This window comes from Castanea sativa, chromosome 11, assembly GCF_040712315.1.
Source record: "Castanea sativa cultivar Marrone di Chiusa Pesio chromosome 11, ASM4071231v1".
NCBI classification, from domain to species: Eukaryota; Viridiplantae; Streptophyta; class Magnoliopsida; order Fagales; family Fagaceae; genus Castanea; species Castanea sativa.
Genome location: NC_134023.1, coordinates 37,829,768 through 37,844,104, shown reverse-complemented (window position 1 = coordinate 37,844,104; position 14,337 = coordinate 37,829,768). Strand labels below are relative to the sequence as shown.

General features: G+C 39.8%; 1 protein-coding gene across 1 annotated transcript; it reads left to right on the top strand.

Annotated features, from left to right (window-relative positions):
- Nucleotides 1–889: 889 nt before the first annotated feature.
- On the top strand, nt 890–4,998 carry LOC142614594 (uncharacterized). Its single transcript, XM_075787148.1, has 4 exons — nt 890–1,068; nt 1,980–2,236; nt 2,389–2,834; nt 4,720–4,998. The coding sequence occupies exons 1-4, from the start codon at nt 890–892 to the stop codon at nt 4,990–4,992; spliced, it is 1,155 nt and encodes a 384-aa protein (XP_075643263.1). The 3' UTR covers nt 4,993–4,998.
- The last annotated feature ends 9,339 nt before the right edge of the window (nt 4,999–14,337 follow it).

The following is a 14,337-nucleotide window of genomic DNA, read 5'->3' as shown; positions in this document are numbered from 1 at the left end:
TTGAATAACAATCTTGTTAATCAACTTAGCATAATATTAGGTTAAACGTATTCTGGTAAGGGGTCTAAACTTAATAACTTTTATGTCTTTTTCTTTTATTTATCTCATTTTTTTATTACGTATGACCCACATTAGGGAACTTTAACAAGCACCACACAATGCTTGTTAGCCTTTCCCATATATATATATATATATTAATGGGCACTTTAATAACAATATATTTGACTTTTTTTGACAACTTTTTTGTATTCTTTTTTTTGTAGCTTTATGTCATTTTTTTTTAATTTTATATGTATTTTTATGTCTTTTTCCTTTATTTATTCCATTTTTTTTATTATATAAAACAAACCTTAACAAGAACTACACGTTACTTGTTAACATTTCCCAAACTAAAAAAAAAAAAAAAAAACTAATTTGCTAGGTGATTGGTACTTTCAACTTTGGCAGTTAACTTCTTCTCAAAACAAAACTTTGGTACGTAGTTAATTTGTTTGGTAGCTGAATAAGGAAATGCCAGACCGTATCGCAATGTCACACAGTTACTAAATACTCTAGAAGCCTTCGTCAGTTGACACAGCTGACATGAACCGGCAAGTAACATATTTCTTTGAGCAATGTAACAGACACAAAAAAACTGTCCCAACATTTGTTACAACAGTTAGGTTTTACTGGTTTTCGTATGCATACATCATTGACATCACTTTTTTTTATGTATCACTAACAATCTGGTGCAAATAGTTATAAAATTTTTTGTGTCCGCAAACTTTCTTTGTTTTATCCTCCTAGGAGAACAACTTTGGACACTTGGTTATTGCACCTTGTCTTGGTTTTCATTTGTCATCAATGGTGCTGAAAATTGCAAAGATACCCCAGCAAAGTACTTAAAATAATGGCCATCTTCTCGTGGTTTTATTCTTTGTTCAAACCAAAAGTGGGCTTGCAGAGTGGAATGGCAAAATCTGTAGAAGAGAAGAAGAAGATGAGGGTGGTTGTAATTGGTGGTGGAGTTGGTGGCTCCATTGTGGCTTATTCTCTCCAATCTGTGGCCGATGTTGTCCTCATTGATCAGTAAGCCTTCAATCAGAGTTGTGTGTTCTTTGTAGCCCTGTTAGTTGCTGCTACCTGTTTGCAAATGAAATAAATTATGTGCGTTTGGGATGAATAAAACAGTATTGTGAATAATCAAATTTAAGCAAGATTAAAGAAGATAATGATCAACACATAGATTTTACCTAGTTTGGCAACTTGACTACATCTAAAGGAGCTGCTATTAGTTTACTATTTATGAGATATTAGAGTTACAACAATGTTTATATTTAATGCTATCCTGTGCAAATCCCAAAATACCCTTGATTCACAACAATGAAAGTTTAATTTTCTTCAATTATATTGCAATAAATAAATTGAAATGCAATTGTGAAGTCATATTTTTCTTTTTAATTACATTTGGTGTCTAATTTCAGAAGAAAGGACAGAAATTCTTGTAAACTGGTATGAAGGAAAGGTCCTCCAATATAGTGCATGGAGATTCTAATGACTAGTATATTTTTGATCACATGACCTATTTAATAATCACGTTATTTGTTTAAATAATTTTATATGTCATGTGATTTATTTTTCATTTGAATCAGCCCGTTCTATCCTTAAAATATTTGCTAATGATAGACTTGGGAATGAATGGAAATTTTGGGAATTTGTTTTGTTATGATCACAATCAAATGATGCGAAGATATAAGATTGTAAACTAATTTAAAACAGTACTAGAGTTGATGAATAGGGAGAATTATCTTGAAGTTGAATAATCCCAAACTAGTTGTTTTTCTTTCTTTCATGTTATTTCTTAATAACAATGATGTTGAAAAACAAAAAACTAAATATTGGAAGCTGAGAAAGTGGTTCTCAAATCCTAGGAGTTATTATGGACTTGTTTTTGCATATGATATACAAATTGGGTGTTAAAGATGTGTGAATGACATCAGGAAGGAGTACTATGACATCCCATGGGCAAGCTTGAGGTCAATGGTGGAGCCATCATTTGCTGAAAGATCAGTGATTAATCACATTGATTATCTTCCCAAAGTTCAGATTATTGCATCTTCAGCAACTAACATTACAGACAGAGAAGTCACGACTGAGGATGGCCAAAAGGTTGCATATGATTATGTTGTGATTGCAACAGGTCACTTGGAATCTGCTCCCAAAACTAAAGCAGAGAGGCTCAATGAGTACAAGGCAGGTGAACACACTATGACACATCATAAGTAAGAATATTATGTTACTGTTTTGTTTGTATAGACTATTTGCATGATAATAAACTTCTGGTACATGATGGAAGATGCAAATTTTTCCGTGAATCTAATCTGACACTATTCTCTTTTCATGGTACAGATTTTGAAAAGATAAAATCTGTCAATACAGTTTTGATTGTTGGAGGGGGTCCAACTGGTGTGGAACTTGCTGGTGAAATTTCGTTTGCTTTCCCAGATAAGAAGTTGATACTGGTGCACCGGGGGCCAAGATTATTGGAATATATTGGCTCCAAGGCTTCCCAAATGGCAATGGATTGGTTGACTGCAAAGAAAGTTGATGTGATCTTGGATCAATCCATCAATCTGAACCATTTGAATGGTGGCATTGTTCAAACCTCTTCTGGAGAAACTATAAAAGCTGATTGCCATTTTGTGTGTACGGGGAAGCCGATAGGTTCATCTTGGCTTAATGAAAGCATTTTGCAGAATAGCCTGAATATACATGGAAAGCTGGTGGTTGATCAAAACTTGAGGATCAGAGGTCATAAAAATATCTTTGCAGTAGGAGATATCACCGATATTAAAGTAAGTTTATCTGATCCTTTCCCTCTCATTTAGTTTGGCTGCAATTTTAAAATATTTGTAAATGAAACCGGACAGAAATGCTACTTAAGCAACTCGTTTGTTGAATAATGGAGGGCATATGGTGTATGTGTTTTACATGTTTCATGCAGAGAGATGTTAATTTTTCCCACCTTGCCATATTGTCCAACTGATTGAGAAATCACCAATAGCTTTTCATTTCCATTTGTGCCAAATGTGAATAAATTTTATGTACTTGCTAACAAACACGTTGCAAGAGTTTGTATGTGTTCCTTTTTTTTGTTGGCATCTATTTTTTTTTTTAATACAAGATAGAAATTCTAATCTAGCTTAATCTAAGTATATATGTGTGTGAAGCTCCCTCCTAGACACTTGAACTTCGGTCTTTACCCTCCACACCCTACAAACACTTATACTTGTGGAGTGACCATCGCACCAAGAATGTGCGGTAGTTTTGTTAGCATCTATTGAGTTTAAGATCCATCATGTGCTTAAGTGTGTATATAATTTTTAATGGTTATTTACAAAGTTTATTTGAGAATTACATTGAAAGTACTCTTTTATAAGTGGCAAGGATATAGCCAAGAATCTTGTAACTCAACTAATATTTTCTCGTATTTTCAATAGAGACGTCTGGGGGTTCAAAACCCCCCTCGTTATAACTATCAAAATACCAACAAAAAAAGGTGGCACAATATAGATGACCAAAAAAAATGACATTTAATCTCTTACCGTGCTTATAATATAGATAAGAATGACATATCTTACGATGAGTTGTGACTTTACGGTTAGAGGGGCATTTATATTCACATGGTACTTGAAATAAGATTATCAGTTTATTACACAATTCAAATAATTTTTTTCAAAAGTGGCTATCTGCTTGATGTGTCAATGAATCAATGTGAGCTTGAGACTTAGACTCTTGCTTCAGTCAGGTTAAGTACCAAATTAAAAGAATAACTGGATTAAGACCAAATTAATTCTCAGCACCACTAATGCTATTGGAAGGAGTATGAATCTCCCAAGGTTAGATTGGTTTAGTTCAGACATACACCTCTTATGTTGCTTTCTTCTTATCTTATTTTAATTTCGTGAATGAGTTGAAGGCAAATCCATCTATCTGCTTTAATCTTTTTGATAGGTTGTGCTACTGGCGGACTTTTGAACTCTATATAAACTCATGTTGCCATGCATCAGTAAATCAGTATGTAATTTTGTCCTAGTTAGAGAAGCTTCTGTTGCTCTTATAGACTACAACCTCAAACCAGTCTTCCTCTACATTATAGAAAATCAACATTTTATTAGAGGTAACACTTTGGGGATATTCCATTTGAAGCCTTGATATGCCTATGGGATCTTTTTACTTCACCACGCTTCATCCATATAGGAGGCTCTTGTATGACTATCTATATGGGAACCATATGTGAACCCTACATGCTCATCAATTGGCTCTAGTACCACTTGTTAGGGGAATAACACATTGAGGAGATTCTAGTAGAGACCTTTCAAAAGCTTAAGCCCTTCCTTATTCTTCCTCCAATGTGGAACTTCCACTCGCATGTGTATAACAAACATGTTTGACAATAGTTTAGTTATCAGTCCCCTGGCTTCTTGAAGTAACAATGAAGGTCATTTTCAGCTAGATGAATAGCTTTACATAATCTAATGTTTATTTGGTTTGGTGAGCAAGTGCCACACAGCCGCGGATGTATTATTCTATGTTTGTTTTATTATCTATGGATTTATATGTTAGAAGGAAAAAATATATATATATATATATATGTATGTATGTATGTATGTATGTATGTATGTATGTGTGTGCGTTCTGACTTCTAAGATCTCTGATTAGCTATGGTTTACTGAGCAGGAGATCAAACAAGGGTGTGTGGCACAGAAACATGCTCATGTGACTGCCAAGAACTTGAAGATACTGATGAATGGAGAGAGTGAGAGCAAGATGGCTACTTATAAGCCTGGTTGGGAAATGGTAATTGTCTCACTTGGGAGGAAAGAAGGGGTGGCACAGTTTCCACTAATTACAATCAGTGGATACATTCCTGGTAAAATCAAATCTGAGGACTTGTTTGTGGGGAGGACAAGGAAACAACTTGGACTAAATCCTTATTTGGACGAAAAATGAGCTAAATTTTAAGCACATTGTTGTATCTTTATGTTTATTGGTTTAAATTTTCTTTTAAAGATTTGTATATATTTTGTGCCTTTTAATAATCTTGGCTTTTCATTGAACAAAACGAGCGCACATGTAGCTACCAATGCAGTATTGACAATTAGCATTCTCGATTTCAATTACAAAATGCAATTCATGGAAATATTTTAGTGAATGAACAATCTCTTAATCCAAAACAAGTGCAATCTGAATTATCAACAACAAAAACAAAAAGTAAAAATGAGTTTAAGAAGGTTTTTATAGTGTTACACAATCACAAAAATGTGTTGCCCTTAAAGGTTGATACGATACACCTTGAGAAAAACTTAGTACAAATTAGTCTAAGGCCAAATAACCCTTAGGATTAGACTACAATCAACCTTAATGTTGAACGCACTTCCATGCATAGAGGTTCAAGAACAACCTTTTAATTGCCCCTTTCCTTAATCGATTTAACTAGAATGCCAATCAAGTAAGAGAAAAATATAAGGGAGAGCAAGAATACATTTAGGAGAAGAAAAGAATAATACAACAGTATTTTGATGAGAAAAAAATAACAGCTCAGACAGGAAAGTTTAAAGGCTTAAATAAGCCATTAACTTGATTAGATAATAATAGCATAATGAAAATCCTAAAATAACACAAGTAGAATTAGTTGAAAATGATACTATTATTTAATGAGGTAACAAAAAGTATGATTAGGAATAGAATAAAATGAAATACATTTTAATTAAGCAATAGAAAATGACATGTTGAGTATCATAGTTGATCCAAATATCACTGTTGATCCAAAAGTTCTCTTTCTTTTTTGGAGAGAAAACGATGAAATTTCATTGCTAAATAAATTAATTATAGGGAAAAAAATACATAGAGTACATTTTGGCAGATACAGGTTCTCAAAGAAAAAATACAACAAAAATCAAACCAAGATCTAAGGAGAAATACCATTACAATTTGGAAACAATTCCTATATTTTCAAGAAATGGCATCACAATTTGATCCTACTTAAAGACACCAAGACCACTTAGGGGAAAACCAAATTTAGAAAAGAGAAGCATATCCCACCATGAAGGAGACTACCTATTGCTTGGGACCCATGTTTAAGATCCAACATTTTTGTGTTGAAGAAACTTAGATTTGGACAAGTCCGAGTCAGATTTGGATAGAAAACTCCCTTTCGAAGACTTTAAAGGACAGTCCAATTACCACCAACAAATTTAGGCTGGCCCAAGACCACATAGGGGAAAACCAAGTCTAGGAAAGAGAAGCATACCCTATCATGAAGACACTAGGGCTTGGTAGCTAAGAGGAGGAGACTACCTATTGCTTGGGACTCGTGCTTAAGATCCAACATTTTTGGGATGAAGAAGCTTAGATTTGAACTGGTTCGAGTCAAATTTGGATAGAAAACTCCCTTTCGAGAACTTTAAAGGACAGTCCAATTACCACCAACAGATTTAGGCTAGCCCAAGACAACATAGGGGAAAACTAAATCTAGGAAAGAGTAGCATACCCCATCATGAAGACACTAGGGCTTGGTAGCTAAGAGGAGGAGACTACCTATTGCTTGGGACTCGTGCTTAAGATCCAACATTTTTGGGTTGAAGAAACTTAGATTTGGACTGGTCCAAGTCAAATTTGGATAGAAAACTCCTTTTCGAGGACTTTAAAGGACAGTCCAATTACCACCAGCGGATTTACCACTTAGGGGAAAACCAAATCTAGGAAAGAGAAGCATATCCCATCATGAAGACATTGGGGCTTGGTAACTAAGAGGAGGATACTACCTATTGCTTAGAACCTGTGTTTAAGATCCAACATTTTTGTGTTGAAAAAGCTTAGATTTGGAATGGTTCAAATTAGATTTGGATAGAGAACTCCCTTTATGGACTTTAAAGGAAAGTCCAATTACTACTAATAGATTTAGGCTGGTGTAGACACTGCATTTTGTATCCTTTACGACTTGGGCCTCCGTTCCCCAATAATGTTGGAATTCTAAGGCTCAAGGTTGGTTTAGAGCCCAATCAAATTAAGATTGACTTAAAGGAAGTGTTTTCAAAAAAATACAACTCTTCTTTGGAATTAAAATGAATTATTTTTGAAAATAAGACCATAGAAAACCCTAAATTGTGTGCACCCATACACGCGTATGTGTCTGCATCGTTAAAGCTGCGTATGTAGGGTCCATATATGCAAACACATACATAGGCTTGCACACACATGCTAGGGTTCCAGAAATTATGAAAGACAATTTTTTCAACATTAAGTGTGAGGTTTGGAATAAATTTCACATCGTTTGGAAGCCGTTTCAAACCCCCATTTCTCAACTATAAAAATCCATATATGGTATCTTTTCAAAACATATTGAAAATCCTAAGGAAAAACACAAGATTCACTAGAAATAGTGAATCAAAGAGGGAGTTTTCACAAGACATCGTCAAGTCAATATTTTTCTGATTGAGGCATTTTTGCCTTAATCTTTGAGTTTCAAGCTTACTAATCACTTTTGTATTTGATTGTGAATAAAATGACTGAGGGGAACGATCAAAATCAAGCTAAAGAGCTTTGTGTTTTTGAGGTATAAACCCTAAACTTTCTTTTTCTCTTTTTCTTTCTTTTCTTTGTTTTGATTCCCGTTTTCCTTATTTTATTTTTTTGTTTATTTGTGTTTAACATGCTTGTTTAGTTTAGGTTTTCCTTGCTTTATTGTTTTATGTATGTTAGGTTGTTAGTTTAAGCTTTCTGTTCTGTTCCTTGTTCTTGTGCTTTCTGGGTTAGGGTTTAGGGTATGTATGCATACGCATGCTTATTGCATGCAAATGCATACATGATGTATGTGTACGCATACAACTAGGCTGCGAATGCATATATGTCTTTGTTTCTTTGTTGTTTGCCATTAACATTTTTCTCTCTTTTTTGTTTGTTTTTCATCTAGTAAAAAAAATATTATTTTATTTATTGATTTTAAATAGCCCTATTGGTTAAAATTTAGGGGCCTTTTTTTTACTTGGGGTCTTAGGCGACCGCATCTATCGCTTCTACTATTTAGCTGGCACTAATGCTTACCATGAAAACTTGATCTTGTGATATGTGATGAATGATTTAATGCATGATATCTCAAGATCATTTTTATGATATGTGATGAATGATTTAATGCATGAAATGCAGTTATGATTTTTGGGTACTTAAAACGATAATTTCAATCATCTTCCAAAATTATATTTGGGGTGCAAAATTAAGTGTCTACATTAGTATTTTGGAATAGGCCAGGATAGTGGTAAAATTCTTCATACTTGTAACCGCTTGATTATTGACTGATGAATTCTTGAGAGTGGTGACCTTTGATGTGGGATGAAAACACTCAAACCACCCAAACCGTCCATGGACGGTCATCACCTCGGCAGCCGTCCAGAAGTTATCCTCAGGACGAGGGTAACGAACAAGGACGTCCAGAGGGTGATAGCAAAGCTACATCCCTCGCCCGTGGGATGCGCATAGCCTACCCTGAGAGGACTCGTCCATGTAAAGATCCATGGACTAGGATTTTACACTTGGAATCAGCAGGTGCACTCGACGAAGGAAATTCAGGACGAGGGTATCATACTTAGGAGAATCTCCGAATATAATGTGACAATCCCTTATCCCACGCATAACGGTCATGTATCCGTTGTGAAATAGAAGTGTAACTCCTGAACGGTTATGGCAGTTACGTTTAAGCCTCGAATCCAGGAGAGGTTCCTATTTCGATAACCATCTATGAAGGCACTATATAAAGACTGATTCAGACAAGGCAAAGGTATGTTCAGTTTTCACTAAAAGAAAGTTGGAACTCAGATTACTTAGAGGGAAAACTAACTTTACCATCAGAGGATTTTTGGCCGGCAGCCCCGGTCGCCTTTGATACGCTTTTCTTTCTTTTTCAGGCCGTAGAAAGAACCAGTAGTCCTTTCAAGTCCGGAGCATCCAGCCTACTGATTTTCTTGGCATCATCAGTTGGCGCCGTCTGTGGGGACCACTAGAGTAAACTTGTTATTCTATCCCAAACAAAAGGTTGAATGATTCGAACAAGATCAAGGGCTACTAGCCCAGGCCACCAGGAGAGTAGGGATGCTTCCCGGATCCCCGCCCGTGATCGCGGTCGGCACATGCAACCGCCCTCATGCGGACATACAATCCATGGCGCGTGCTATGGCGATCGACACGTCGGACTCGGGGAATTGAATAAGGAGATCAACTTCAGGAGGCGGCGTCGAGGACACATGGAGGGAAGGGCCCCGAGTCGGGGAAAGAGGAGGGGAGAATGTGAGTCCGAAGATCGAAACGAAGTACCGCTTCAAGAAGGGTGCCGCACTTGGAAAAAGAAATGGACCAGATGAGAAAAGCCATGGATGAAATGAGGGAAAACATGAGGCGAGCAAACCCAGTAGATGATATGGTCCACCGAACGGACTCCCCTTTTTCAGCCTCCATCAACAGTCACCCTCTACCCCCGAAGTTCAAAATGCCTTCTCTAGACTCGTACGATGGAAATCGCGACCCCAGGAGACCAGTTGGCTGCCAGAGAATGCTACTTAGCCATGCTGGCCATGGACGAGCATATGCAGACGATGAGTATAGACGGAAAAAGGGTCGTGGCTGAACCCACTGAAGCATTAGAGGACGTCCCTTTGGACGATGACCAACCCGAGAAGTCTACCAGAGTTGGGGCGAGCATGGAAGAGGGGGCAAAGCACGCTTTGATCCGGTTTCTGAAGAAAAACCTTGATGTCTTCGCATGGAGTCATGAGGACATGCCTGACATTGATCCAAACGTCATTACCCACAGCCTGAACGTGTGTCCCTATTCAAAACCAGTGCGTCAGAAGAGAAGAGTTTTTGCTCCCGAGCGAGATAATGCTGTTAAGGAAGAGGTGCAGAAGTTGGTCGCCGCGAAGTTTATCCGAGAAGTTCATTACCCAGACTGGTTGGCGAACGTAGTCATGGTCGAAAAAGCCAATGGCAAGTGGCGGATGTGCGTGGACTTCACTTGATCTCAACAAAGCTTGCCCCAAGGATAGCTACCCATTGCCGCGCATTGACCGGTTAGTGGACTCAACGACGACGGGTCACAGGATACTTAGCTTCATGGACGCTTTCTCGAGGTACAACCGAGATTAAGATGAATGAAGCGGATCGGGAGAAAACCTCATTCGTCACAAGCCAAGGGTTGTATTGCTACAAGGTTATGCCTTTCGGTTTTGAAGAACGCGGGGCGACCTACCAAAGACTCGGGTTAACCATATGTTTCGTCCTCAAATCGGGAGAAATGTGGAGGTTTATGTGGACGACATGTTGGTGAAGAGCCAGGACGAGGCTAAACATCTTGACGACCTTCAAGAGACTTTTGATACGTTACGACGGTACCACATGAAGTTAAATCCGAGCAAGTGTGCTTTCGGAGTTTCGTCGGGTAAGTTCTTGGGGTTTATGGTGTCGCATAGGGGGAATTGAGGCGAATCCGGATAAAATCCAGACACTGAACATGGAGCCACCGAGAAATATCAAGGAAGTCCGATCTCTTACCGGACGAGTCGCCGCCTCAACAGTTCGTATCGAAAGCTACGATAAATGTTTACCTTTCTTTAAAGTCCTTAGGAAGGCTTTTGAATGGACGGACGAGTGTCAAAAGGCCTTCCAAGACCGAAGGCGTATCCGATGACGGCCCCGTTGTTGAGTCCGTCGTACAGGAAGAGTTGTACTTGTACTTGGCGGTGTCCCCACACGCAGTAAGCTCGGCGTTGGTCGGAGAAGAGGGAGAGTCCAAAGGCCGGTCTATTACACAAGCCACGCGATGAGAGGGTAGAAGGACGATACCCGATGATGGAGAAACCTTCGCATTAGTCACGGCTTCCGGGAAGCGAGACATTATTTTCGGGCACACGTCATCAACGTCTGACGGACCACCCCATTAAAAAGGTGATGAGCGGGATGGAAGTGGCCGGGACGGGCGGCTCCAGTGGGCCGGTTGAGCTCAGCGAGTTCGATGTTAGGTACCTCCGAGGAGCACAATAAAAGCGCAAGCGTTGGTAGATTTCATTGCAAGAATTTACCCCCACGTCGGGGTGAACAAGGACGAAGGAAATGAAATGTGGGTGGTAAATGTAGACGGATCTGTCCACAATGCATGCAGGAGGGATTGGAATTGTACTGAAGTCCCCTGAGGGTGACAAGCTGGAGTACGCGGCCCGTCTGCAGTATCCAACTACCAACAACGAGGCTGAATATGAGGCTCTACTCAAGGGGTTGGAATTGGCCAAGTCCTTAGGGGGTGGAGTCGTTAACAATCAAAGGAGACTCTGGTCATCAACCAAGTAAATGGGATGTGCGATGTCAAGGAGGATCGAATGAAGAAGTACCTTAACAAAGTGAAACGCCTTGCCCGAAAATTTTCAGCCATAAGTTTTATTCAACGTCCCAGGGAGGAGAATGCAGAAGCAGACGCCTTGGCGAAAGCCGCCTCGGTAGGGGTCATAGACGAGTTCGACGACATCCAGTACATGCCGAGTATAGACATCCCCGACATAGAGATGGGGAGGAGGAGAGAATTGTATGAGTCCGATAATAATTTACCTCGAGGATGGGAGGCTTCCGGAGGACAAGGATGAGGCGAGAAAGTTGAGGGTCAGGGGTCGGCCAGTATGTCCTCATTAATGAAGTGTTGTACAAGCGAGGCTTTTCCCAACCCTACTTAAGATGCTTGGCTCCACGACGAGTCAAACTATGTTCTAAGGGAAGTTCATGAAGGATCGTGCGGAAATCATTCGGGGGGCAAGGTCCCTTGTCCATAAGGTCATCCGTGCCGCTACTATTGGCCAACAATGTGCGAGACGCTAAAGCCTATGTCAAGGTATGTGACCAATGCCGGCGTTATAGCAACGTACCTGTAGGCCGTCGAGTACGGACGAATGACGGCCCCATGGCCCTTTGCACGATGGGGCTGGATATCCTGGGTCCTTTCCCGCGGGAATCCGTGAGATGAAATTTCGTGGTTGGAATAGATTACTTTACCAAGTGGGTAGAAGCCGAGCCTCTTGTGAAATCACCTCAGAACGTGAAAATTTCGTATGGAAGAACATCCTATGCGAGGTTCGGAGTACCTGTGGTATTAGTATCCGACAACGGGCGTCAATTTGACAACGCACCCTTCAGGACTTCGCAATCATTTTGGAATTAAGAATCACTACTCTTCACCCTCCCATCCACAAGCAAATGGGCAAGTAGCGAGTAGCGGCGATCCTGGCCGAAAATCATCAAGACTCGGCTTGAGGGGGCAAAAGAGATATGGCCAGACGAGCTACCGGGTGTTCTTTGGGCCTATAGGACGACCACACGAACTCCAACAGGAGAGACCCCGTTCAAACTAGCCTATGGGAGTGAAGCTGTCATACTAGCGGAGGTTCACATGGCGAGTCACCGAGTGATGGAGTACCAGGAGAAAGACAACGGGGAACGACTTCGCCTCGACCTCGATCTTATCGATGAGGTAAGAATGGATGCGGAACAACGGACAAAGAAGATACAAAAATCTCATGGCCGGACAAAGATGACGCCATGGTGAAACCCAACGGTTCGGTGTGGGGGACCTTGTCCTTAAAAGGGTCTCCTTGGCGACTAGAACCCGGCTTATGGAAATCGGGACCCAATTGGGAAGGACCCTACAGGGTGATCAACTGCAAAAGGCAAGGGTCCTACTACCTGGAAGCCCTAGACGGGCGGAAGTTAGAGCATCCTTGGAACGTGGAACATCTGCGAAGGTACTATCAGTGATGAGCGGGGACAAGGGAAGTCAGTGGCAAAATTACAGTTGTCATTTGCATGTTTGCTTATGTTTACTTGTGCTTTTACTATTATTATGGTGTGTTATGAATAAAAGTGCATTAGTTCTTAAACTTTTGCACTACTTACAGACTAGCTTATGAAAGACGATGCTATGTACTTGATATCTTAATAAGGCAATAGCTTGTAAGCGTGTGCCAAGTTTGTGAACAATGTTCATGTAATAATATGGTTTGGATTTCTTATGTACTTGAATTCCAGTTTCCTTGATAATATCCACGGACGAGGCAAAAGCCTTAGACAAATAAAATCTCAGGACAAAGGCAAACTCGTCTAAGACTTTCTTTTTAAAAAAAAAAAAAAAAGGATAAAGCAAGAAAAATGCCAAGGCCTTCTCGTCCAAAGCTTTCCTTAAAAAAAAAAAAGGATAAAGCAAGAGAAAGAAGCCAAGGACTGCTCGTCCAGAGCTTTCCTTCAAAAAAAATAAAGCAAAAGGAAGGCCAAGGCCCACTCGTCTAAGGAAGAAAAGTAAGCCTTAAGATATAACATTTCATAGACGAGCACTCGTCAAGACGAGAAAGCATAAACATTATAAACTGCTTTCGAGAAGGCGAAATAATTGCCTAAAGGACAGGCTAAAGTAATGCAATATCATCGATCCTAAGTGGGTCGTCCATAAAAAGATTGTAGACGGTCATTCAACACTTAGAGTATATTTTAAAGGACAATGACATAAATTATAAACAAAAAAATAAGATATTCTTTAACTTGAAAAGGGTAGACGGCCACCGTCCAAAAACCCTTATAAAATAAACAGTAAAAAAACATTGTTCATAAGCTCGTCTAGAACACTCTAGACGAGGGAATTGTACTTAAATAACATTTCAAGTTCTCAAATACATTTTGAATAAAAAAGAAAAAGAGAAAAGAAGAAAGCTAAACAACAAATAACTACTTCTTCAGGAGGAAGGGGCGTCAACATTGGGGTCGTCCTGAGCCGGTTTGGTGGAAGCGTCGTCCTCGATGTTTACATCGTCTGAGCCTGTGTGGACGAGGGAACTTGTAGCAGCAGCAAGGTTGAGTTTAATGGTGCTAAAGTCAACTTCAGGAAAGTTGTCCATAGCATCCATTCTAAAGTCCTCAAACCCTGCTGCGTAGTTTGTATCCATCAGGTCAGTGAACTCTTTGGACGCTTTGAATTCTTCCACTGCCTCGTCTTTAGCCTTCTTCAAAAGTAGATTCAGCTCGTCGTTCTCCTTTTGAAGAAGTTCAAGACGCTCGTCTTTCCTGGCAGTGTCAGATTTCAGCTCCCCCACCAAAGCCTTGAACTCCTCAACCTCGTCCTTGGCCTTGTTCGCCACGTCTGTCCACGTCCTGCAGTCGTTTTTGACCTCTTCTATTCTTTTCTCCAGGAGAACCCTCGTCCTGTCCATCTCTGTGGCCTGCACAGGCCCGGACGCAGCTATGAACTTGGACATTGCCTACATAGAAGAATAGGAAATT

Bases quoted from the DNA above. Each gene is read 5' to 3' on its own strand.
- LOC142614594 (XM_075787148.1), top strand. From the start codon at position 890: ATGGCCATCTTCTCGTGGTTTTATTCTTTGTTCAAACCAAAAGTGGGC. The intron at 1,069-1,979 runs GTAAGCCTTCAA...GAATGACATCAG, and splicing joins GATGTTGTCCTCATTGATCA to GAAGGAGTACTATGACATCC. The intron at 2,835-4,719 runs GTAAGTTTATCT...TTTACTGAGCAG, and splicing joins GAGATATCACCGATATTAAA to GAGATCAAACAAGGGTGTGT.